General features: G+C 53.1%; 3 protein-coding genes across 6 annotated transcripts in view; 2 read left to right on the top strand and 1 right to left on the bottom strand.

Moving 5' to 3' along the window:
• cacna1da (calcium channel, voltage-dependent, L type, alpha 1D subunit, a) overlaps positions 1 to 7,744 on the bottom strand; it is a 48,356-nt gene extending 40,612 nt beyond the window's left edge. For all 4 annotated transcript variants that reach the window (XM_086169056.1, XM_086169057.1, XM_086169059.1 and 1 more), the window contains exons 1-3: positions 6,859 to 7,744; positions 6,168 to 6,567; positions 5,529 to 5,634 (exon numbers count right to left, since the gene is read on the bottom strand). In XM_086169056.1, the coding sequence (XP_086025182.1) occupies positions 5,529 to 5,634; positions 6,168 to 6,451 (390 nt within the window). In that variant the 5' untranslated portion in view covers positions 6,452 to 6,567; positions 6,859 to 7,744. The remainder of the gene's footprint in view (positions 1 to 5,528; positions 5,635 to 6,167; positions 6,568 to 6,858) is intronic.
• A 4,596-nt stretch (positions 7,745 to 12,340) lies between these two features.
• On the top strand, positions 12,341 to 18,021 carry LOC147221921 (transketolase-like). The gene is made up of 14 exons (XM_086169051.1): positions 12,341 to 12,662; positions 13,137 to 13,254; positions 13,335 to 13,442; positions 13,549 to 13,646; positions 13,929 to 14,120; positions 14,189 to 14,307; positions 14,384 to 14,580; positions 14,656 to 14,820; positions 15,308 to 15,464; positions 15,753 to 15,883; positions 15,957 to 16,040; positions 16,231 to 16,324; positions 16,399 to 16,521; positions 16,986 to 18,021. The coding sequence occupies exons 1-14, from the start codon at positions 12,556 to 12,558 to the stop codon at positions 17,171 to 17,173; spliced, it is 1,881 nt and encodes a 626-aa protein (XP_086025177.1). The 5' UTR covers positions 12,341 to 12,555; the 3' UTR covers positions 17,174 to 18,021.
• Positions 18,022 to 20,086: 2,065 nt separating this feature from the next.
• bicd2b (BICD cargo adaptor 2b) lies at positions 20,087 to 25,461 on the top strand. The gene is made up of 8 exons (XM_086168799.1): positions 20,087 to 20,590; positions 21,231 to 21,443; positions 21,524 to 21,676; positions 21,747 to 22,205; positions 23,241 to 24,233; positions 24,295 to 24,446; positions 24,530 to 24,755; positions 24,836 to 25,461. Exons 1-8 carry the CDS (start codon positions 20,348 to 20,350, stop codon positions 24,836 to 24,838), a joined length of 2,442 nt encoding a protein of 813 aa, XP_086024925.1. The 5' UTR covers positions 20,087 to 20,347; the 3' UTR covers positions 24,839 to 25,461.
• The last annotated feature ends 197 nt before the right edge of the window (positions 25,462 to 25,658 follow it).

The raw sequence follows: 25,658 nt of genomic DNA, 5'->3' as shown, positions 1-25,658 counted from the left end.
ACACACACACACACACACACACACACACACACACACACCTGCTAACCCTCCCCCTCCACCCGGTCCCGGCCCAGCAGCACTTCAGCAAGGCGAGTTCTTCCAGATCTGGAAGAACTCTTTTGTCAGAGTCCTCGTCTCATCCATCCTGAGCAGCGAGCATCGCCATGGCAACCAAACCACGGTTGAACCCATCCGAGACACGTGACCGTCAATCTAACTTGTTTTAACCCCCAAGATATCCCCGCTGCCTCTCCAGGCGGTTTACATGTGTGTGTGTGTGTGTGTGTGTGTGATTAAAATTCGTTATTCTCCTGGATGATGTGATGAAGATCATTAGGTAACGGACCTTGAAATGCGACCACTTTGTTCACGGCCTGTGAAGAAGACGCTCCTGACGTGGCGTGTGTGACGGCGAGCGTGCATGTGTGTGTGTGTGTGTGTGTGTGTTACGTCCATCATCCCCTCCGCACGCGGCGGCGGGTTCAAACCGCCTCCGTCAAAGTGACCCCCTTCCCCTCCCTGGCGGTCTCGATGTGTTTTGTGTCCTTTTTGTCCCTGGTAAAAATAAATAGCTCTGCAGCTCCGCCGTTATGCAATCGCAGCGATACGGGCGAAGGCTGCATGATACCAGGCGCCGCTCGCCGCTCGCCGCTCGCCACCGAGGATGAGACGCCTGAATCATATCTGCCATGAAAAGGTCACTCCTTTGCTCAGCTACCTTCGGCAGGAGCTGCCCGGAGTGTCCAGTCTTGGACTGATAAGTCAGAAATGACCTTACAGCGAAGGCGGGGTGTGTGTGTGTGTGTGTGTGTGTGTGTGCAGGCTCTCCGTCTGTCCCCCCCGAGAAGATGGATGCGGAGGAGAGAGGCGGTCACGTGCACGACGGGGCTACGTGTGTGCGCTTCGTACTATTGCGGCGAGATGACTCAAGGAAGGAGGAGGGAGAGGAGCGCTGAAGAAAGGACTGTGTGTGTGTGTGTGTGTGTGTGTGTGTGTGTGTGTGTGTGAGGACCCTCAAACTCTTGCCCACAACTCCTGGAGCTTCAGGGCAGCCCGTGATGAGATGCTGCATTTAGCACGTTAGCCCATGCAAATGCATTGCAACAGAAGGTGCAGGCCGGAGCCTTTGTGACTCCAGAGCTCGCCGCCGCCGCCGCCGCCGCCGCCGCCGCTATTCCCCCCTCGCAGCAGCTGCAAGATTCCTTAATGCACTAAAGTGCAAACAGTCCCGACACCTGTGTTCTCCGGAAATCTCCCCATTGCCTCATCTCATGGTTTCCTGTCAGTGTGAGCTAGCTGGCGACGGCGCGAGCTAGACGGCAATAGTACAAGCTAGACGGAAATAGTGCGAGCTAGCTGGCAATAGCACAAGCTAGCTGGCAACGGCGTGGGCTAGAAGGTGACGGCGCGAGCTAGACGGCAATAGTACGAGCTAGCTGGCAACAGCGTGAGCTAGCCGGCAATAGCGCAAGCTCGCTGGAAATACCGCGAGCTAGCTGGCGACAGCGTGAGCTCTCTGGCAATAGTGCGAGCAAGCTGGCGACAGCGTGAGCTAGACGGCGATAGCACGAGCTCTCTGGCAATACCGCGAGCTAGCTGGCGACAGCGTGAGCTAGACGGCAATAGTACAAGCTAGACGGAAATAGTGCGAGCTAGCTGGCAATAGCACGAGCTAGCTGGCAACGGCGTGGGCTAGAAGGCGACGGCACGAACTAGACGGCAATAGTACGAGCTAGACGGCAATAGTACGAGCTAGCTGGCAACAGCGTGAGCTAGCCGGCAATAGCGCAAGCTCGCTGGAAATACCGCGAGCTAGCTGGCGACAGCGTGGGCTAGACGGCGATAGCGCAAGCTCTCTGGCAATACCACGAGCTAGCTGGCGACATCGTGAGCTAGACGGACATCGCTTAGCCTAAAGTGCTGCGCCGCCGATGGGCTTCCCTGCAGGACGCAGATGTCCACCTTTGCGCCAAACCTTCTTGCTGGAGACAAACCTTCACTGGATCTACATCCTACTCCCTGCTGAGGTCCATCCCGGGACAAATCAATATTCAGTAGCCGGACTCGGGATGTTTGCTCTGCAACGTCTGTTTTCAAACACCAGGAGTCGACACTGGGATTTTGGGACGAACTCAAAAATTCGCAAAAATTCTGCAAAAACTGTTGCAACACAATAACGAAGATGGGTATGAAGGCGGGTGTAAAACATCAACCATGCTAAGTAATCGAGTAGTCCAGAAGTTTAATTCCTGCTCCAAGAGTATGTAGACCGGGGATCATGCTAGCCAGAGAGTTCCATTAGCTGCTAACGGACACAAAAGTTCCAGGAAGTAGCCTCCTCCAGGGGAACCTTCAGTCCCACAGGTGGTGAGGGACCACAGTCAGGACCTTACGCTCCACAACAAACCAGCAAAGAAGAAGAAGAAGACATGGACACCACGGAGGTGAAGCTGCCACAGCGTTCATGGAATAACAACCATGGACTAGCAGATGGTTGGAGCGTTTGTATCTTCTCCCTGCACTGCTTCACCATGTGAAGAACCCCGTTAGCCATTAGCTAACACCAAATAGTCCAAAATGTTGATGTTCCTCTGCGAGCCCTGGAAGCCCCTCTGAGATGCAGCAGCCCAGAAGAGCTTGGACCTCCTCATTGCTCCATTTCGTCGCAAGAAAACATCTAACCAGGGACCAGGGAAAAGTATCTGCTAATGGCTTCTAGAAGGTCCACTAGCCAAATACACCAAGAAACAGCCTCCTGCGGCGCGCATGCTCGCTCTCCGAGTGTTGTCATCTTGTCTCCATGGCAACAAAGGTGTTTTCATATCTCCTGGTTTCCGCGTTGTTACGTTTTTAAGTCGGCAACCGAAGCGTGACAACGCACGCATTAACATACAAAGCCTTTTCAACGCGACCGCTGCACAACAACTCGCTCATTAGCATAACGACGCCCCGCCCGAACCCACCACAGGCTCCCAGGAGTCTGCGAGGGATGAACAACGTCTGGGATGAGAGGAGGAAGACTTTTGTGTCAAGCCGTCAGCAGGCTTAGTTGCGAGTCAACGCTAACTTACACACACACACACCAGCTGCTGACGAGGAGATTTAACGTCTCGGGGAAAATGGTCGGCATCTCGCTTTCAGCAGGTAGAACTTAAAATGGTATGCTTAGCATGGAAGCAACATGTCAAACACAGATGTCTTAGAACATATGTGTGTGTGAGAGTGTGTGTGAATCCTAATGTAGCCTATGTTGACGCATCTTTCAGCAGACAGTGCACCCTCCTCCCTGAACGGATCCAGAGATCGTAATTTTGGAGAAACCTGCTGCTGGGACGCAGGAAGGGTTGAGTTACTGCCCCCTACAGGCGGGGCAGATAATATCCCCCTATTTCTTTTACCCGTCTCTGTCTGACTTCACCTTTGGGTTCAGTCAAGTTTGGGGATTTATGCTAACGTTACTTCCCATTGGCACTCTATGTCGCCACTGCTGTGAAGCAACACGTCCACTAGGGGGCAGTATCGAGTTCAGTGTGCCAATTTAAGTTCTGTTTCAGAAAGTGACAAATATGGCGCTGGCGGAGGAGCTGGTGATAATATATGTTCTGAGAAAGAGGCAGCGCAATGGGTGGCGCTGTCTTGACGGTATGCTTGACGGTATGCCCAAGTGCATCGGACACTTGAGCATACCGTGCAACACCGCCCCCCACAAACTCCGGCGATACTGCTCCGTTTGTTGACTTTGGCTCCTGCTGTACTTCCGTAACACCATATGGGAAGCGCTGATGGAATTTTTATGACGTGCAGCCTTTAAGAATCAAGCCACTTCCTGTTCCGGACACCCAGGCTTCTCGTCGCCGATTCACCAGCTCGTGAATTCCTTCCACGCCGAGACAAACCAGCGCGCAACTCGAGGCTCATTTATGCTCAATGTTAGCATGTTATGCTCCAATGTTATGATCCGGGTGTGAATGGAGTCTTCTGTTTGTCCTCTGCCTTCATTTCCTGTACGTTCTTGGGGAGCTTGTAGCCAAACAGAGCAGTGCCACCGGAACAGCTAATTCCAATTTTGTTGTAAATGAAATCCATTCGCCTATCCTTCTTGGCAAACATTTCTATGACTTTGGTTTAAAAGTCCTTCTAATCTTCATTTAGTTTTAAGAGTCTCTCAGTTTCAATACATAGGAAAGCCACCCTTGGTTAGTCCAACTCCGGCTATATGGTATATACGCACTATTCTGTTTGAAGCAAATCATTTAGCTCCCGTGTCGCTCTTCCATTATTTATCACTTCCACTTTTGACTGAAAGTCCAGTTTTAAAAACTTGAAGCAAATGGACTGACGCGGCGCACTTGACCTTCTCTACTTGACTACTGTTTTGGCTAGCATCTTACCCACAATACTTTTTATCTGTCATCCCTGATAAAGTACAGTAGCAGGAGACGCGCCCCCTTCAGTGAGGCAGAGGTACTGCCTGCCTCCCCTCCTGCTTTTTCACCGCACCGTTTTGTCAGATGAGCAAAACTAATATGTTCTGCACATGCGCGAAATACATGACCTCGACGATGGGATGTGAGGACATATATTATTAAAAGGGTGTACAAACATTACATTGCGGACATACAGAGAGATCACTTGCATGTGCTCAATGGGAGTACCCAGTTTGTGAGGGATTGCTGCCTCAATTAGCGTTTTTCCACCATATTTGAACAGGAAAATACACAAGTTAGTCGACAAGAAAATCAATGGAATGATTGGAATCATACAATAATAATATTTCTATCACAGATCAGTGGGCAAATATTAGCATATTTATTTTTTAGGATGACACAGGGGAGGCACTGCTTCCCCTGCCTCCCTTGACTGCACGTCACTGCACCGGAAGTCATAGAAGGGCAGTGTTGTGCAGTTTGCCCAAGTACAGCCAGAAGATGAAGAAGACAATACGAGGTCGGCATAACCGGGGCGAGAATTCCTGCTACGTGTTTGATGGATGCAAAGACCACCACCGTCCACTGCACAGCCCTTTTCCTTATCATCAGCTCCTCTGCCATTGCCACATTTGAAACGGGACGCAACTTAGAACCTGGAAGTGAACTCCGCACTGCCCTCGAATGGATGTAGTGCTCGATAACTATTGCGACATTGAAAGGGACGTGCTAACGTACAAACGTTAGCAGAAATAAGTCCTTAGGAAGCATACCCAGTGGCACTGCGGTCATCTGACATAAAAATCCATCATGCAAACCGGCTTTCTAAGCCTACCCTGCAGGAGGCGGCCCTGCTGGAGGCCACCTTGCAGGGACATCAGCTGTCTGCGGACAGGTCTGAGCTCTGAGGACGGGGAGCATAAATCATGGAGAACAACGCAGGAGTCAACTATTTAAAGAACCCCTCCCAGGCAGGAGAGCGTGGGGAGAACCCGCAGAGAGAACCCGGTCGACCCGTCAAATTTACCCCAAGAACCCTGATCCATCTAGTCACACGGTGGCGGCGCCAGAAGAACTTGACGGAACCCCCGGTGGACTTACCAGGTCGTGGTTGATGGAGTTGGAATCATCTTCGGGAAAGGGGACGTAGACAGCTAAGGCCATACAGTTGGCAAAAATAGCAATTAATATAAAGATATCGAATGGCCTGGAAGGGGCGGAGTTAAGGAAAGGGTGCAGAGGATGGATGGCGGCACAGAAGAACCAATCGGCCTCTTGAGTAAACCCCCCCCCCAAAAAAAGTGAACATTTGGATCACTTCAGGTATCTGCTGGATAAACAACTGGATACCTTGCAAGTTGTCACAGATTTCGGCGTAAGTCAGTCCCCTGCAAGGCCTTCAGCTGACGGCCATACATTCCCTCCCGGACATACCGAACCTTCAACCCGCCAGAACTACCACGAGGCCTCCTTAACCCTTCCCCAGATTCAATCGACCAATCGGACGTACCGTCCAAAACCGTGCTATAAGGTAACTCCGGCGGTATTGGTCGGCTGTAGTCCAATCCCCCAAAACCCGTCTGAGGCTCGCAGGTGAGCGACACCACCGACCCCCTAACCCCCTTCTGCTTCCCGCACATCAACCTAGCATGATGGCAAACAAGGGCTGCCGCGCTCCTTTCCTGTCGACCACGACCGCACAAACGCCGTCTGACAGCGAGTCAACGAGGTAAAGGATACTTCCACTCCACCAGGCTGATGCAGGCCCTGCGTATGGGGTTGTTGAGGTTGAGGCAGAACAGCGCCCTCGGCGGCCTGCTGTTGGCGTTACTGCCCTGCTTCTTGCTCTTGGCATACTGCTGCCGCTTCTTCTGTGCTAGCGCGCCCACCGGTATGGTGGAGGGCGCCGGGGCCGGCGCTGACGGGGGAGCGGGAGGGGCCGCCGGCGCCGGAGCTGGGGCAGCGGCAGGCGGGGCTTCTGGGGCCTTGGGGGCCGGGTCGGGGGCGGGCCCGTTGGAGCTCATGGTGCCGTTGCGGCTCTGTGACGGGCATCCAGAGGGTGGGCCGGGGGGGGCGTCTGAGCGAGGAGCTGGTGGGTCACCAGGGGGCGACGCTCTGGTGCTGCTGGCATACTTTGCCTCTGAAACACAAGAAAGACCAACGTTAGAAAAGGTACATACCTTTTCCCTTCCTGTAAGAAGTGACACTTTGGGAGCTGAGGAAGTCCTTGCAGTTCCTAGAACTGGTTTCTTTCAGCGGAGGAACCAGGCAGCTTGGATCTCAGCTCCAAGTGTCGAGGTGCTTGTCAGTTGCCCTTTGGGAGCGGGTAGACTAGATGTACACCAGTCCCTTTTCGCGCCTTGAGGAACTTTCTAGGACCTTTTCTGGAACCAAACCGTTTAGCTCCAACTCCGAGGCGAGGTATGCTTACAGATCCATGGGAGCTCAAAGGTGATCGGTGGACTTCGGAAGCCACGCCCGTCACCAGATACTTCATGTGGGACGCGGAGCCTACTCTGAGGTCACGGGTCCTCAAGAGCGACCAGAAGGTCCGGGCTCTTCCGGGGAGAAGAATGCTTCAAACCGTCTGATAGTCCATCATTCCTGGAACGCCGTGACACCTTCAACCCCCGTGTTGTCCATGTGGTCCTCCTCTTCTTCTCAGCGGTTTGCTTTTGAGTGAAGCTCTGAAGGTGCACCTCGGTTCCCCTGGAAGAAGCTACTTCCTGGAAGCAGGAACGAGTCCAATCAGAAGACGCGTCTTTCGGTAAACCACCTGCAAGACCACGCCGGGTATCTTGGTCCAATGTTTTGGTTGCACCGGCTCACACACACACATGCGCGCGCGCACACACGGGCAGGTGTGTGTGTGTTAAAGGATGAGGGGATCTTCTGTGATGAAGAAACCCAACCAGCGCGTTGGGCCTCTTAAAAACTACAACCGTGATGGCTGCCGTCGTCAAACGGTCTCCTCAACCTGGTACCCCCCCCCCCCCCCAAAAAAAAAAAAAAAAAAAAAACGCGTGACGAGAAAACACGCACGCGTCTTTGTGCAACTATGCGTGGAAAATTCAGGAGGTCACGTCACCGCGTGGAAGTCCTTGAGCCGTGCACCCCCGCGAAGAGGAGACGCGGGAAAGGTCACGACAACTGCGGTGTGCGCGTCACCGTGAATGCATGCGCTCGCGTCGGGCCGCGGGCGTGCGCGTCAAAAATAAAAATGAAATTAAAAAAAAAAAAAAAAAAAAAAAGGACTAATTTCTCTGCGGCAGCGTCTCCTTCCGCCGTATCAACGCGCGGCGTCCTCGCGGTTCTCCTTGGACACACACACACACACACACACACACACACACGCATGAACGTACCGGGAGCGGATCCGGTTGCGGGGTCCCCCTGCACCGGAGAACGCGGCTAATGCTAAGCGGCTACACCGGGAGCTCCGCCGGTACCTTCCGCCGCAGACAGCCGCGGTGCCGCCGGTCCGGTGCGGCGCAGGGCGGGGGGTGCGGGTCCGCTCTCGCGGGGTTCTGCGGGATTCATCGGCTCCGTGCACCGGGAAGAGCGTGGGGGGAGGAGGAGGGGGGGGAGGGGGACGCGCTCATTGGACGCGGAGATCCACGGTGAGAGATGCCGTGCGTGATGCGCCACGCAACATCTCCTCCTCCTCGACCCACAACCTGGACCCGGATTGACCCGAACCCGGACCTCCTGCTGAAGGTCACCGCTGGAGATAATCAATAACCACACACACACACACACACACACACACACACACTAGGGAGTGGAAAACAGTGAGGAGCTTCTAGATGCTCCTCCAGGTTCTCCTCAGACCTTCATCCCAGACCAGAAGCAGCAGAGGAGCATGTTCTCCTCTGGAGGCTGCAGCCAATCACAGGTGGGCTTTAGGTCGAGGGGGCGGGGCTTAACCTGGACGGGTCGCCTGTCCATCATCCATGGTTCATCTCATTCACACCTACAAGCAATTCGGAGTCTTCTGGTTTTGGAAGGAGGAGGGAGAACATGGAGGTCCAAGGCTGGAGAACATGCTGGAGAACCTGGAGACGCCACACCTGCTCACCTTCACCCTCCTCTGGGAGCAGGAGAGGAGAAGGTGGAGAGCGATCACCTTACACAATGGCTCCTTCTAGAATCCCACTGAATTATTCACCTGAGTGTGTGTGTGTGTGTGTGTGTGTGTGTGTGTGTGTGTCCAGGACCTCCTCAGTGTCGTGCAGGAGGTTCTGGAACGTGTGTGTCCTGCAGTCATGGTGGAGGGGAATCATCTCCTGTGACTGCACATGTATGTATTTATATACATACATATATATGTGTGTGTGTGTGTGTGTGTGTCTGTGTGTGTGTGTGTGCGTGCATAAAACCTGCTTAGCGTTGCGGCAGCAGCAGCGCATCATGTGCACTGATGCAACACTCAGTGGTTTTGCATGTTTATACCGCATGCATGCGTGTCTTTGTGTGTGTGCATGTGTGTATGTGTGTGTATGTGTGTGTGTGTGTGTGTGTGTGTGTGTGTGTGTGTGTCGGCAGCGCTGCTTGAAGGAGAGCAGTGGTGATGGAGCCTGAAAGCCCTGCAGCGCAGCTGTTCTCCCAGCGCATCGTCAACTTCACCGCTTCACACACACACACACACACACACACACACACACACACACACTCGCCCCCCCCTTTCAGTTGCCTCTGTTAGCTCCTCACCCAGAGCTCCACGTTTCTTCTCCCTGCTCCACTCCTCAAGTGATGCAGATCCAGGGTGGAGGTGTGTGTGTGTGTGTGTGTGTGTGTGTGTGTGTGTGTGTGTGTGTGTGTGTGTGTGTGTTTTGGCTCCGCCTCCTTCATGGTTGATTGACAGCTCGGAGATGGGTGTCAAAGGAGTGATGAACAAGGGAGCTCCTGTTTTTTTTTTTTTACTTTTGGCGTGCACGTGACCCACCGCGCACGTGACCCCCAGGCCTCCTGTCAATCACTCCCCGCTATGTTTTTAGCGATGCTAGCTAGCATCTTTTCCTCATCACTACTATTTTTTTTTTTTTTTTTTGCTTTTTCTTGCCAGGGATTAAAAATAGAATCGGCGGAGTGTACTTTCCCCTCCAGGAAGTGTGCAGCGGCGCGAGGGCCGCCATTGGCCGGGGCGCCGTCACGTGGCGCCGCAGCGCCGCGCCGCCATTGGCCCCGGCACCTGTGGGGCCTCGGTGAAGAGAAGCTCTTCTGACAGAAGCCGGGGGCCCGGAGGAGCCGCCGGAGACCGGGAGAAGGACATAACGTGGATGGAACCAGGAGATGCAGGAAGTGAGGGGGGGGGGGAGATGCTGTCAGCGCAGAGGTGGAGGTCATGTGACCCGCCCTGAAGCTCCGCCCACTTTCCATCCAATCATCTGTCATGCAACGGCGGCGAAGAAGTAAAGATGGTGGCCTAAATCCTAAGAATAACCCACAGCAGGAGGTCATGCTGGCATTTTTCTCCTTCTTCTTCTTTTGTGCGAGTGACAGTTTCAAATCTTTAAGAAAATCCTAAAATGAGATAAAGCCAAAAATAATCCTAATTTAATTGATTTAAAAATGATGTTGCTCACTTGCCTCCCCCATCCAGAATAATAGTGATGGTCTCAACCACGGTGAAACAGCGCCATCTAGTGGTGAAAGTTGAGATTACAGCTTCTGCTTGACGATTCCAAACAAAGAAAGTGTTTCGTTAAAATATTCTTACATTTCAGGGTGGAATCGGTGTTATCGATTTTTTATTGTCAATATATTTCAACCTCACGTGTGAGGTGAAGTAAATTGGATCAAGAAGGTCATTGGACAGGTCGATGTAACCCCTCATCCAGTCCAATGGAGGATTCCGGACTGTACCACTTCGGTTTGAGGGGGGACACGTCCATCAAATGGGAGCATCTGTCTCTGCTCAACATCTCCACAGGAGGCAAGAGAACCCCCACACCCACACACCCTGGTTTATTATTATTATTATTATTATTATTATTATTATTATTATCATCAACGAGTATACACATATCTATATTTAATATTATTGTCAATATCTTTTCCATCCATCCATCCATCCATTTTTTAATGCACAACCTGCAATAACGGATATCATTATTATAAAAAAAAAAATGAAATTAAAATTGCAATAATATTGTAAAATATATATTTTTTAAAATAATAATGATTACTTTAATTTTTTTACTATCGTTATTAATGCTTTTCCATTCATACTTATCCTGCTTATTATTACAATTACGATAATAATATTTTTCCCATCCTTACACCATTTGCCTATTTTGCACTCAGGTTCTCGGGTAATATGTTTCTATGAAAACAACAACAAAAATAAAAATGATGATTTCATGTACTACCCATCCTGGACTGACTTATGTTATTATTGCTTTTTATTAAATTACACTTACAATAATATTTTAATATAAAATAATGATTATCAATAATAACAATAAGGATTATTATATTTTTACCATCAACAATGCATGACCTAGACCACTCATCCTGCACTCACAGATATTATTACCTATATATGAATTTATTATCTATATTTAATTTTAGCATCAATAAATTTTCCATCCATCCACCAATTATATATACTGCTCATCCTGCACTCACAGGTATTCTTTTTTTTTTTTACATTGTTATTATTATTATTATTATTATACACTATTATTCTATACAAGTATACACATATCTATATCTTAATGTTATTATCAATACTTTTTCCATCCACCAATTGTATATACTGCTCATCCTGCACACATGGATATAATTTTTTACTACATTACAATCATATTTAAAAATAAAATAATGTTGAATCATAACAATAATGATAATTATATATTTTTAACTTTTGTTCTATATCTATTATTCTTACTTTTTCTTTCAACCATACATTACCCATAACGTTTATCCGGCACCGTCCTCTGGATGGCTGGCCAGTCCCGCGGCGGAGGTCGTCACGCCTGGGAAAATCCCCCCAACTGGGATGAATTCCAGTCAAACCAGATTGAGATTAGGATTATTTCACACCAGATGCGACAAAATAGTCCGTTAGATGTTTTGTGGGATAAACAAAGCAGCAGGCGTGTACAGTATCTGGAGTGATTTCCTGCAGAACCAATCAGCCAATACTACTGAGAAGTTGGTTTTACTTAAATCACCTCCAGTCCTTCCATTTAATTTGTAAAAATAAAGTAAATAATTTATAAATCCACTTCCACAGTTTTATGACAGATGTGTTGTAATTCCAACAATGTCCACAAGGTGGCGCTGTTGCACCGCAGCCGGAAAGAGACCGGAAGTAGATTCGTGCCTTTTCAAAATAAAATAAACATGTTAAAGGCGTCAAACATCATGGAATTAAATCTTCTTCCTGTTAAAATGTAATCTGTTTATCTCTTCTTTCTTTTAATCCGGGCGATCTGCATTTAATTTAGATTTGTTTCATTCGGATGTGATCAGTATTTACAAATACTTTCTGAATTAAACAGGAAGTAACAGGAATAACCCCCCCCCCCCCCCCCACACACACACACACACACACTGTACACACACACACACACACACACACACACACAGAGAGGGTTTATTTCCATTATTTTACTGTTTATGGGTGAGAAAACAACAAAAGAACGATCATTGGCTAAATTTGACGGATGAGTTTTGACAGGGGAGTCAAAGTCAATCAGGGTGAAACGCGTCAACCTCCCCCTCGCCCCAATTGCCCCTCCCTTCACACACACACACACACACACACACACACACATTTCGTGCATGCACGGCTGTGGCACACCTCCACCCTCCCCGCCGCCCTGCAGCCAATGGCGTGAGAGCGAGCGGATTTTAGCAGCAGCGCCCGGCCCACGTCAGCCCGCCTCCCCCGCCCGCCCGTGTGTGTGTGTGTGTGTGTGTGTGTGTGTGTGTTCAGTGTGTCCCTGTGCATCTATGCGTCCACATACCTGATAAATCGCGCTTCATCTCCGTCCCCTCTCTCTTTTCTCTCTCTCACACCCGCAGAGCTTCTCGCTCGCCCTCTCGCCCCCCCCATCGACACCGACGCTCTCCGGGCCGCCGCCGCCGCCGCCGAACCCGACCTTTACTAGCCGCCTCCATGGAGGATTACCACAAACCTGACCAGCAGACGGTGCAGGCGCTCAGGAACATCGCCAACCGCCTGCGGATCAACTCCATCAAGGCGACGACGGCCGCGGGATGCGGGTGAGTAACCCCGACCCCCTCGTGCAGAAAAAAAACAAAAAAAACATGTTTTACTTGTGAGAAACTGCGGTATTTTAATACGCTTTCTCCGACACACACACACACACACACACACATGCATGCACGCGCGTGAGCGAGCGACGCGGCGAAGGAACAACATGTCCTGCCCTTTGTTCTCCCGACGCCGACCCCGAACGACCCCCACGTTTCACACGCTTTTTCCATACGATTCGGAAGGCGAGGGCCGGACGAAGGAAAAGGCGATTGGAATTTAACCGTTTCATCCGAAAAAAAATAAAATTATTAAAATTATTATTGGACGTCGGATGCGATTCTGTCCAACGGATGGAGCCTCCACCTCCTGGGTGGATGGAGGAGCTCCATCCATGAAGATCCGTGAGAAAGGCTGCACGCTGAGGTAACAACCTCGCATCCCTGTGTGTGTGTGTGTGTGTGTGTGTGTGTGTGTGTCAGGCACCCAACATCATGCTGCAGCGTGGCAGAAATCATGTCGGTGCTCTTCTTCCACACCATGAAGTACCGCCCTGAGGACCCCAGGAACTTCCACAGTGACCGCTTCATCATGTCCAAGGTGAGGGTGACCTCCGACCCCTGACCTTTGACCCTCCCGCGAATGCAGGGGCTTCTCCGAACCCTTCTGCTCCTCTGCAGGACCACGCCGCTCCGGCGCTGTACTCCATGTGGGTGGAGACGGGCTTCCTGAAGGAGAGCGAGATGCTCAGCATGTGTCAGGCCGACCCGGAGGTCCATCCAGCGCCGGTAAGCCGGGACGAGGCGAGACGGCGGCGGCGGCGGCGGCGATGGATGTTATTGGTGGGAAGCGTTGGAGATCCTCGCTCACGTCACCTGATCTGTGTCGCCGCAGAGGCAGCAGTTCGTGGACGTGACCACCGGCTCCCTGGGCCAGGGGCTCGGCGTGGCCTGCGGGATGGCCTACTCCGGGAAGTACTTTGACAAGTCCAGGTGACCGCCTTCCGACGACCCGAATAGCGCGGCTACGCTAACGATGCTATCGGCGCTCCGCTCTTACAATTCTTCCGCCCCAATAACCGCGTCTCCGCCGCCGGATCCTCGTCCCCTGGTTCCAGTTTCCGCAAATCCCTTTTTTTTTTTTTTCCCGCAGAGCGGCGCCGGAGTTGGGGGAGGGGAGGTTTAAACATGTCGCAGCTGGTCGCTATTCTGGAAACAAACCACACACACACACATATGGCGAGACAATTAATTACGCCGCCAATCATTTCGCAGCTACCGCGTCTACTGCCTGCTGGGCGACGGGGAAATGTCAGAGGGCGCCGTCTGGGAGGCCATGTCCTTCGCCTCGTACTACCAGCTGGACAACCTGGTGGCCGTCATGGACGTCAACCGCCTCGGCCAGAGCGACGACACGCCGCTGCAGCACCACGTGGAGAAATACCAAAAACGCTGCGAAGCCTTCGGGTAAGGGACGCCACGCCGTTCGTCCGCCACGCCGTCCGCCCCTTCTAACCCCGCCTCCGCCGGCGCAGGTGGCACGCCATCATCGTGGACGGCCACAGCGTGGAGGAGCTCTGCAAGGCTCTCAGCCAGCCGCGCCACCAGCCCACCGCCATCATCGCTAAGACCGTCAAGGGAAAAGGCATCCCGGGTAACGACGTCGATCCGAGAGGCTCCGCCTCCTTTTTGAGCGCGCTCAAAAAGGAGGCGGGACGCTGTCGTTTCAGCCGCCGAGGACAAGCTGGGCTGGCACGCCAAACCCCTCCCTAAGGACATGGCGGAGATGGTGATGAAGGATCTGCAGAGCCGGGTGATGAGCAGCAGCAAGCACCTGTACCCGCCCGCCCCCGTGGAGGACTCGCCGCCCGTCAGCCTGAGGAACGTCAGGATGCCGAGCGCGCCCGGATACAAGGCGGGAGAGAAGGTCAGAACCCCCTCTTCGGAGCCCCCCCCCTTTCCCGGATCGCGGTTGACCCCCCACTTTCCCGTCTGGCTGAAGATCTCCACCCGCAAGGCGTACGGGACGGCGCTGGCTAAGCTAGGCCGCTACAACGAGCGCGTGGTGGCCCTGGACGGAGACACCAACAACCTCACCTACTCGGAGATCTTCAAGAACGAGCACCCCAACCGCTTCGTGGAGTGTTACATCGCCCAGCAGAACATGGTACGTAGGTTCAGACGGGGAGCGATAAAATATGAAATATCGCACGACCATCTGGCTCACCGCGGGAGAACGGAGAACCGATTTCTAATTGGATGATCGACGGAAGAACGGGCCATCCTTATTGGCAGATGTTCCGGCGGCTTTTAAATGAAATAGTTTCATCTGGTTTTTTTCGGGGAGGGGGAAGGAGGCCCCCGCTCGGATTCGGCACACATGGGAGAAAAGCTCGGCGGCTTCCAGAGGAGCTCAAAGTCCTCGCGGGTTCAAAGAGGAGCTCGGCGCCGCAGATGTCCACGCCTCTGGGCTTCTGCCTTCTCCCATGTGTGTGTGTTTGAAGCGCGCGCATAGATGGGATGCTTGGATAAGCCGAGGCGGCGCCGCGCGGACCGGTATGTCTCCGTGGTAACGGGTACCCCAGGCGATCTCGGCTTGGATCGCCCCCTTAGCGCAGGATTAGCGGCGCGGCTAACAAATAGCTATCCCGCAGGTCAGCGTCGCCATGGGCTGCGCCGCCCGCGAGAGGAACGTGGTGTTCGCCAGCACGCTGGCGTCCTTCTTCACGCGCGCTTACGACCAGCTGCGCATGGCGGCGCTCTCCGACAGCAACATCAACCTGTGCGGCTCCCACTGCGGACTCTCCACCGGTGAGCCCCTTTCCTCGCCGCGTCCCTCGCCACCTCGCGTCTTGGTTTTTTTTCTTCTCGCCCCTGCACCCGCGTCCTTCGCCTTCTAATCCTGTGATTTCCTCACCCGTCTCACCCCCCCAGCTAGCGCCTAGCCCTTCCCCTTCTCCCCCCTCCTGGAGGCTTTCAGGGTTCCTCAGGTACACTGCACGCTAATCTCACCTTCCGCGCACCCCTGCACGCTCACGCTAACGCCCCGGCTAGCCGTCGACCGCCGCGCGGGTTTTCACCCTGAGGTTGTGTTTGCAGGGGAGGAAGGTCCCGCCTGGATGGGGCTGGAGGACATGGCCATGTTCAGGGCGCTTCCCACCGCCACCATCTTCTACCCGAGTGACGCCGTGTCGACGGAGAAGGCGGTGGAACTGGCCGCCTCCACGAAGGTGAGGCCTCGCGACGCGTCCGGAGACGCGCCGGCGTTTAAAAGTCTGATAGCCTTCTCGCCGTTTCTCCAAGGGCGTCTGCTACATCCGGACCAGCCGCCAGGACAGCGCCGTCGTCTACAGCAGCAACGAGGACTTCCACGTCGGGCAGGCGAAGGTACGAGGACGGAGACCGGATACGAAAACGAGGGGTTTCTCCGGGGACGACAAAGAGGATGCTACTAGCGTTTAGCAACTAGCATGTCAAAGCTAATAGGAAAGTGGGTTGAGTGGGACCCTGACGCTGATTGGCTGAGGAGGCAGGACACACACCTGCGTCCAGGTGACTCCTCCCCCCTCTGCCTCAGGTGGTTTACCAGAACAAGGACGACCAGGTGACGGTGGTGGCCGCTGGCGTCAACCTCCACGAGGCTCTCGCCGCCGCCGAGCATCTCAAGAAAGGTAACCCCGCTTTTTTTTTTTTTCTTTAGCAGCTTCCGCCATCTTTGCTCCGAATCACAAACCTCTCCCCGCAGAGAGGATCTCCGTCAGGGTCATCGACCCCTTCACCGTCAAGCCGCTGGACGTGAAAACCATCATGGACCACACGCGGGCCACCAGGGGCCGGGTCCTGACCGTGGAGGACCACTACTACGAAGGTGGGCTCCGCTCCTCCATCTTACGCGGAGGGGAAAACCCGCTAAGCTACTATTTTTTTTTTTTCACTTCACCGCCGAGCACCGGAGCGTGAAGCTCGCCGTCATCGGTGCGCATCATCGGCCTGCACGGGTGGCGCGATTTCATTGGCCGGGGCGGAAGGAGGAGGAGGGGGGGGGGGGGGGCGACTTTCACCGCCACTCGTGGCAGACGGGGTTTTTTTTTTTTTTTTTTTTTTTTTTTCTCGTGCACTTACCAAATGCGAAAGCGCTGTCAGCTTTCCTTAACTGAGTGTGTGCCCGTGGGGAAGCGGGTGACCTAGATAGCTCAGACAGCCGCCCCCAAACGCCCCGCCCCCGCCCGGCAAGACGGCGATATATCGGTCATTTCTCACAAAGGCCGGGGTGTGTTTTTTGTTTGGTTTTTTTCAAATAAACCAACGCGCCGTCCGACGCGTCTCTTCCAGGCGGCCTCGGCGAGGCGGTGTGCTCGGCCATGGTCAACGAATCCGGCTTCAGCCTGCACCGCCTGGCCGTATCCCACGTCCCGCGCGGCGGGAAACCGCACGAGCTGCACAAGATCTGCGGCATCGACCGCGACGCCATCGCCCAGGCCGTCCGCAAGATGCTCAGCAGCTCCACCAACGCCAAGTAACTTTGGTTCCTCCCACCGCCGACAAACGTATAGGTCACTCCTCATGCCTGCCGGTGAAGATAAACAGTCCAGTTTGTGTTTGCTTCTTCTTCTTCTTCTTCTTCTTCTTCTTCTTCTTCCCACCGTGTGTTTGATAAAGTCATGTGATTTTGTGTCGTTTACACTTTCTACACTAGAATTAATTGTTCTGTCACGTGTCCACAACATCACCTCACGCTAAAGACGCCAATCAGCGGAAGCCCCGCCCCCCCCGACACCCCCACCCCCCCCACGATCGGTTGTCACGGTAACTGACGTTGCGGACGGCTGTTTCCAAAACCAAAACAAAAAAAAAACCCCTAGTTCGATGTTCAGCGTACGTAGGACGTGATCCGGTGTTTTTTTTATACTTTTTCGACGAACCTCAATTACGGCATTTTTTTAAAACGAAAAAAAAAAAAAAGATCCTGTAGTTCTTTTAGCCTAGTGTTAAAGTAGTTGTCATGGCAACAGTGTCATACAGGAGCGGAGCTGCTGTCAGTAGAGCCTAGTGGAGAAATAGTAAAAAAAAATAGGAAAAAAAGAAAAATCAAACAAATGTAGGAAGGTCAAAGTTGTTCCGCGTCTCCCCGTCACCGCTTTTATTTTGCTAACCCGGTTTCTATCGACCCGAACGCCAAGGAGACGCCAGCGGCGTGACGACGGCCGCCGCCGACGCAGGACGTGCTTGCCGGCGTGCCGTGGGAGAGGAGTTCCACGCCGCCCGTGGAACCGAGAACACACACGCACACACACACACACCTATTTTCGGCTTGAATGAGATTTTGTATGCACCCGAGCTCTGGTGTAATAAAGCCCACTGCATTTGACTACGGACTTGCTGTTTGTTCCGATCCCGACATGCATCCAATTCCGATATCGAAAGGAAAATTAAGAGAGTTTCTCCTTCGCCTGTTCGACAAATAAGGTGTTTACCGTTTTTCACAGATGTTTTACGTCCCGGCCGGGTGCAGTACCTCCTCCCACCACAGGGGGCGCTGTTGCTCCCTCAGCATCCTGCCAAAGGGATATTCAAAGCCAGATGGAGGAAGGTGGAAAACTAAAATAGAAAAACTAAAAAACACTTACCTTAAGCAGCTGTATTTCGGCGAAAGCCGTAAGACAGCGTGACGACTGCGATGGAGAACGGATGAATAGCATCTCGGGAGGGGGATGGACGTTAGCACCCGGCGGCCACGAATATCGCGACGTAGAACCCCCAGCAGACGTCTGAGGAGCGTAGAAATAGATGAAAACATAGTCGACGCCTTCTCGACAAACAGCTCGAGGTGAAGACACGTTTTGCAAAGTGCTATTGTCAATTTACATACGCTTACAGAAGCGTCAATTGATAAAAATAACATTTTTACGTGCAATTTACAAATAACTAATAAATGCAAAAAAAATAAAAATCTGAAATACAACATGGATACCCTGACGAGGACAGGAAAATGCGGTAATTAAGTGACTAAATAATAATAGTGATGTATTATAATTCTTCCACAGAGAGCGAGCAGGTGATTTTAAATTTGTAGTAATATTGATTGGGCTTTACATTTGAAGCAATGTGAGCTTTTTACATTTTGGCAGATGATCATAAACATGGAATAATATTGAAGGGGAACTTTTACCAATCACCCCTGTTAGCATTAACCTACCTCGGCTAAATAGCATTCCGGTCGCGCGGTTTTTACGGGAAGGCTCGGCATCTTCTGGTGTGAGCCGGGAGCTCTGAGGGCAAAAACACTTTGGGATGAGGACGAAGAGGCGAACAGGGAAGAATAAGTCAACAAAAAAAGGGCCATTTCCCCTTTCCGAAGATGTCACTTTTGGTCTCATTTTGCCGGCTTGTGGGTTTCGATGTTAGCGTTCATGTATCACATGACCAAGACCAGCGTCATTTGGATGTTTTAGTTTTCACAGAAACGCAACAGTTGGTGGATTTGAGATTTGAAGAAGGTCCGAGCAAGGGTGCAATATTTGCTGTACACCTAAATTATATAAATAATTACATAGGGCTAGTGAATGTGCTGCTCAAAAACACAAAATGTCCACTCGTTTTAAGGACATTACATCAACGCTGGATCAGCCTGGAGTATATATTGGTTGATGGTTAAGGCAGGAAGTCCAGAAGGCGACCAAGAGAAGATTTAGAGTGAAAGAGAACATGAAGTTAGATGTTGTGAGAGAAGAGGTCAGGGCAGACCTGGGCATTTTTTCCGGCCCGCTGAACTATTTTCTTTGAATATTTGAAAAAGTATTTTCAATCGATATTGAATTTAGAAATTTTTTCCCTTTTAGATTTTTTTTTTCCCCCAAATTAATGTCAGGTGGTACATTTTTATTACTATTAATGATTTTAAAATTGAAATAAAATGCCAAAAAATTACGTAGTTAAATTGCAGTTTTCATTTTGTTCACCTAGTTATCCTGTTCATAAAAATTAAATCAGAAATGTGGCCCGCCGGCCAAAATAATTGCTCACCTCTGGGTTAGGGGAATGGGGTTTGATGAAGGAGTGATTCGCTGCGGGGGGAAAATCCAGAAGGAGAAGAAAAAATGTAGCTTGTGACTTGCCACATGAGGAGTCAGAGAATTGATTCATTCAGTTATTGATCCATTCATTAATGATCATTAATGAATGATTAATTCATCGATGCCAATGAATCGGAGTCATAATAAACGCGGATGGGTGCAGTTCCACATATGTCTGCTAGATGGCGCTATTTCGCGCCTGTCATCGGCGCCCGTCTCCACCAGCGCAATGCATGCCGGTCCTTGTAGTCCAACAAACAGCCACGGTGCGTTGCCCGCATCGAAGCTCCGCGGCTTGGAAAACTACATTTCCCTCCTCCGTCGGCCGTTTGAATGTCACGCCGAGCTAGGCTTCGATGATTTCGCCCCAAGTTCTCCACGAAAACGAAAAGTCCCGGTGACTGTCGGACGCCGGGGGGGGGGAAGAACCGGCGCGGCGGGGGAGGGAACCGCAACGCCGGCCGTGGGCTCAGCGATGCCGCGGACGGAACGGAGGAGGCGGTGATTCGAAAAGTCTCGCCGCTTCTTCTTTTTTTTTTTTCCCCCCTCTCTGCCGCTAAAGAAGGGCTTGGTCCCGTTACGGCAGCGAGTCGGCGGCTCGCCAACTGCGCCGAGACGTCCATGGAGGACCGGGGGGAACCGGAGTATGCCGAGGCGGTGCTGGTCACCGAGGCCGGGCCGCAGTGGCTCCGGGCCGAGGTGGAGCGCCTCGGCCGGGAGCTCCGGGAGACCACCCGGGAGAAGATCCAGGCGGCGGAGTACGGGCTGGCGGTGCTGGAGGAGAAGCAGCAGCTGAAGCAGCGCTTCGACGAGATGGAGGCGGAATACGAGGCGGCCCGGCAGGAGCTGGACCAGCTCAAGGAGGTGAGCCGGGTCACGGGAGTCCGGCCCCGGGTCACGGGAGCCCGTCCCCGGGTCCAGAATCAACCGACACCCCGGGGAGGGAGCGGAGGAGGGAGGAGGGGGGTCAGTGTTCTGTTTTCCAACGGACTTGAACGCCTCACGCCGACTTGGGGAATCTTCTAGAAACACAAATGTAAACAATAACATAAACAAAGATTTTTTTTTATTTTTTTTATTTGGATATAATTCCGTGTTTTGAGGTGTCAGGTTACCCAGGGAAGCCCACCCCCCCCCTCCCCGCAGGACCGTGCACGTCAGCAGCGCGTCCACGTCAGGGCTAAAATAAAATCGTATGTTAAAGCACTTCCAGTGAACTGTAGTATTTCCCATGTCCAAGTTGCAGCGTCTCTCAGGCTGCAGATGTTGGACCACAAACCCAGCTCCTCCCCTGGGCTCCAGAGATCCTGAGATGTTTGGGTGTTTACGTTCATCGCCTCATCCACGTTGTCACGGCGATTTAAAAAGAAAAATGGGTTCTCCGCGGGTTTGGGAGGGAGCAGGACGACACCTTAACGCGACCCGATGGAACAGTCGTCCAACGGCGAAGTCGTCCAACTCTGTCTCCGGGCGTTCGCCCTGATGTTTGCCCTCCCGCCCGCAGGCCTTCGGGCAGGCCCACTCCGCCCACAGGAAGGTGGCGGCGGACGGGGAGAGCCGCGAGGAATCGCTCATCATGGAGTCGGCCAGCAAGGAGGCCCTCTACCAGCAGAAGGTCCTGGAGCTGCAGAACGAGCTGCGGCAGGCGAAAGCCTCCATCGCCAGCGCGCAGGCGGAGAACGAGCGGCTGTCGTCCATCGCTCTGGAGATGAGAGAGGTGACGCCCGAAGCCGAAATGTTTTTGTTTCAAATAGACGGCGTTGCAAAGCGGGTACGGGTACCTCCGTTTGTGTGCAGAGCTCGGAGCTGGCGGAGCTACAGCGCGGTCAGCTGCGCGACGACATCCGGGAGTACAAGGTGCGGGAGGCGCGCCTGCTGCAGGACTACAGCGAGCTGGAGGAGGAGAACATCTCCCTGCAGAAGCAGGGGTTGGTGCTCAGGCAGAACCAGGTGAGTCGGGCTTCGTCACGGAGGGGCGACCCGCCGGAAGGAAGCGCTGAGCGACCGCCTCTTTATCCAGGTGGAATTCGAAGGCCTGAAACACGAGATCCGCCGCCTGGAGGAGGACACGCAGTGCCTCCACAGCCAGCTGGAGGACGCCATGCGCCTGAGGGAGATCGCCGAGCGCCAGCTGACCGAGGCCTTGGAGACCATCAAGACGGAGCGCGAGCAGAAGGCCTCCATACGCAAGGAGCTGTCGCATTACATGACCATCGGGGGCTCGTTGTACAACAGCTCCTTCAACGTCTCCTTCGACAACCTGAAAGCCCACGACGACCCCTCGGCCGCCGGCGAGCCCGACAACGACGATCTCATCCGGGGCTTCGAGAACGGCCTGCTGAAAACGGGCGACGACGACGGCAAGTCGGCGGCGCTCAAGAGAGGGGAGTCCTTCAAGCCGGCGCCCAGCTTGGTGGACGACCTGCTGAGCGAGCTCAACATCTCGGAGATCCAGAAGCTGAAGCAGCAGCTTCTCCAGGTAGGAAACCGCGGCCGCGGGGGTCGGACGTGAAATGCGGTCGACTCGGGATCGCCATTGTTTCCCTGCTCAGAAGTAAAAATGCTCAAATATTACTTGAATTAAATGTTCTCGTTAAAATGAATCTTAAACACCGTCGTTTCTGGACTATTGAGCGCACCTGAATATAAGCCGTACCAACTAAAAATAATAAAATATACATATGTGTACATATTAAGGCCGCACTTGTCTGTAAGACGCACGTTGTAACATAGGCTATTTACACAGAAACATTTCAACTTTTAAGTAAATACAAACTAGAAATGCTCTTTCCCAAACAGTGGCTGTGACACAGCTGAGTAAAAAGATGAAAAATAAGTAAGACAGGGAAAAGTCCATCCACGCATCCATTTTCTATCCTCTTCTTTGGCGTCGGTGTTTCATCGGCCCGATGTGACCGGGCTAAACGTTTTGAATCTCGTCAGCACCAAAATAAATCCATAAATTAGCCGCATCGTTGTTAAAGCCGCAGCGTTCAAAGCGCAGGAAAAAAGTAGCGGCTTAAAGTCCGGAAATGATGGTTCCAGTACCGGTTTTGTGGCGTGGATTTTAAATATGAAAAATGTACGTTTATAAACAACAAATACCATAGAGACGGTACCGCATGATACAAGAGAATATAAAGAAATAATATTTTAGTTCTAGAAGCGTTTGAACCTCGAAGAGTTTTTCATTCGTTCCTCTGTCCTGAACTTACCGGCGACTCGCTTGATGCTACAATGCTATGCTAAACATAGCTTATGGCTAAATTAAAACCATCACGCACCTCGCTCTGTGATTCTCTCCGGGCTCGCTAGTCGTGCGTGGCGCGTCCCACTGTCTCCGAACGCCACTTCCAGCCGGCGGCGGCCATGTTGGTGTTGAACAAAACAAAAACAAAAAAATCCACTCGTAAAACTCGGAAGTCAAGGTTCATCCGCACCTCCGTAGAAATCCAGTCGCTTCCGATTCTCTCGTCCGACTTTGAGGCGAAACCGACAGAACGTCTCCCGTCAGGTGGAGCGCGAGAAGGCGGCCCTCATCGGCTCGCTGCAGGAGAGCCAGAAGCAGCTGGAGCAGGCCTACGGGACGGTGTCGGAGCAGAAGGAGACGGTCAGCAGGCTCACGGAGAACCTGAGCGCCATGAGGAAGCTCCAGGCCAGTAAGGAGCGTCAATCGGCGCTGGACAGCGAGAAGGACCGGGACAGCCACGACGACGGGGAGTACTACGAGCTGGACATCAACGGGCCGGAGATCCTGCAGTGCAAGTACACGGTGGCCGTGTCGGAGGCCGGCGAGCTGAGGCAGGAGCTGAAGACCCTGCGGGCGCAGTACGACGAGTGCCGGGTCCAGTACGAGGAGGAGCGGGCGCGGCTGGAGGCCGACGTCCAGGAGCTGAGGGCCGGCCTGGCGCTGCTGGAGAAGGTCAGCCAGACGGACAAGCTGGAGATCGTCCGGCTGGAGAAGGAGCTGCGGCTGGTGAGCGAGGCGGCCGGCGAGTCGCTGGGCAGCCTGAACGTGGCCCAGGACGAGCTGATCTCCTTCAGCGAGGAGCTCGCCAACCTCTACAACCACGTGTGCATGTGCAACAACGAAACCCCCAACCGGGTCATGCTGGACTACTACAAGGAAGGCAAGGCCTTGGTGAGGAGAGGCCAAGACGGCAAGGAGCTCCAGTCCTCCGTGCTGCTGACCAACGGGTTGATCACCGAGTCCGACCCCGCCGCGTCGGACCCGCCGCCGCCGCCGCCTCCGCCGGAGCACCGCCCCGAACCCATGAACATCTACAACCTCATCGCCATCGTCCGGGACCAGATCCGCCACCTGCAGCAGGCGGTGGACCGCACCACCGAGCTGTCGCGCCAGCGTCTGGCCAACCTGGAGCTGAGCAGCGTGGCCGACAAGGACAAGGAGGCCTGCATGGAGGAGATCCTCAAGCTCAAGTCCCTGCTGAGCACCAAACGGGAGCAGATCGCCACCCTGCGCGCCGTCCTGAAGGCCAACAAGCAGGTACGGCCTCCGCCGTCCCCTCCTCTTTGACCCCCGGCTGACGAGCTTTCCCTCCCCGCAGACGGCCGAGGTGGCGCTCGCCAACCTGAAGAGCAAGTACGACAGCGAGAAGGCCATGGTGACGGAGACCATGATGAAGCTCCGCAACGAGCTCAAGGCTCTGAAGGAAGACGCCGCCACCTTCTCCTCCCTCAGGGCCATGTTCGCCACAAGGTAAGGACCTCGGGCGACGTCCGAGACGCGACGTCCGGACCGCCGCGGCGTTCACCTCCCCCCCCCCCGCCGCTCCTCCGCAGGTGCGACGAGTACGTGACCCAGCTGGACGACATGCAGAGGCAGCTCGCCGCCGCCGAGGACGAGAAGAAGACCCTCAACTCGCTGCTGCGCATGGCCATCCAGCAGAAGCTGGCGCTGACGCAGCGCCTGGAGGACTTGGAGTTCGACCACGAGCAGGCGCGTCGCAACAGCGTCACCGCCGTGGCGGGCAAGGGGAAAGCCAAGGGCAGGGGCGCCACCCACCGCGTAAGCTCCGCCTCCACACGCCAGCGTCGCCGTCCTGCCATCCGAGTCGCGTAACCTCTCCATTTCCTGTCTCCTCGCAGTAACCCCTCCAGGACGACGCGCGGGAACGCCCGCCGGTCACCTGACCCCCCCTAAGCCCCGCCCACAAAGTGCAACCACTACGATGCCTGTTACCCTGACGAGCACTTTGTTTTTTTTTTTGTTTTTTTAATCTGATTATCGTGTCACCTTGTGCTTTTTGTTCTTAACGGAGGGAAAGAAAAGACGGACCGACCCGCTTTCCGCGGGATTTGATTTTAGATGTTGATCCGGAGGTCGTTCCGGAGGAAGGGGGCGGAGCTTATTTAACAATTTAAACCGGACGTCGGATGTTTATAGTTTTAAATGTATTTGCCTTTGCGACGCTGTCCTCCACCGGCTACCAGCCGCCGCCATTTTTCTTCTCGCCCGTGTCGACAAGTGCAATTTTGTGAGCGTGGCTAAAAAACAAACTCCGCCCCCACACACACGTTTCATTTCTCATCCCTTTTATATGATTTTAATACGAGTGCATTTATATTTATTTGCTACTACTCGGACTTCGGGATGTTTTCGTCCGTCGTGTTTCATAAGGGAGTTTTATTTGGAGGAAGACGAGGAAGGATCCGGCGCGGAAGAGGAAAACTGCTGTGTTATAAATAAATAAATCTAACTTTTTGTCATTTTCCCTCTGGTGTCTGTGGTGTTTGTAAACGCGGGTTCTTCAAAAGCAGAAAAATCCACCAAAATCAGAGATAAAACGGAAAAAATCTCCAAATAAACGAATTTCCGGTCCCATTTCCGGTGTAGACATTTTTTTTTTTTCTTTATGGAACATGAGCTCGTGGAAGACGCCCGCGTACGCCCCCTGACGTCACCGCGTGA

This window comes from Fistularia commersonii, chromosome 21 (genome assembly GCF_037954325.1).
Source record: "Fistularia commersonii isolate RoL2024-O1a breed Wild chromosome 21, RoL_Fcom_v1.0, whole genome shotgun sequence".
In the NCBI taxonomy this organism is placed as follows: Eukaryota; Metazoa; Chordata; class Actinopteri; order Syngnathiformes; family Fistulariidae; genus Fistularia; species Fistularia commersonii.
Note: the sequence above shows the minus strand (reverse complement) of the source record. Positions and strands in the feature narration are given on the sequence as shown.

Excerpts from the sequence above, each read along its gene's own strand:
- LOC147221921 (XM_086169051.1), top strand. The coding sequence starts at position 12,556 with ATGGAGGATTACCACAAACCTGACCAGCAGACGGTGCAGGCGCTCAGG. Across the intron at positions 13,443-13,548 it reads CGGAGGTCCATCCAGCGCCG|AGGCAGCAGTTCGTGGACGT; the intron begins GTAAGCCGGGAC and ends GTGTCGCCGCAG. Across the intron at positions 14,308-14,383 it reads CAAGGGAAAAGGCATCCCGG|CCGCCGAGGACAAGCTGGGC; the intron begins GTAACGACGTCG and ends CTGTCGTTTCAG.
- bicd2b (XM_086168799.1), top strand. The coding sequence starts at position 20,348 with ATGGAGGACCGGGGGGAACCGGAGTATGCCGAGGCGGTGCTGGTCACC. Across the intron at positions 21,677-21,746 it reads TGGTGCTCAGGCAGAACCAG|GTGGAATTCGAAGGCCTGAA; the intron begins GTGAGTCGGGCT and ends CTCTTTATCCAG. Across the intron at positions 22,206-23,240 it reads TGAAGCAGCAGCTTCTCCAG|GTGGAGCGCGAGAAGGCGGC; the intron begins GTAGGAAACCGC and ends GTCTCCCGTCAG.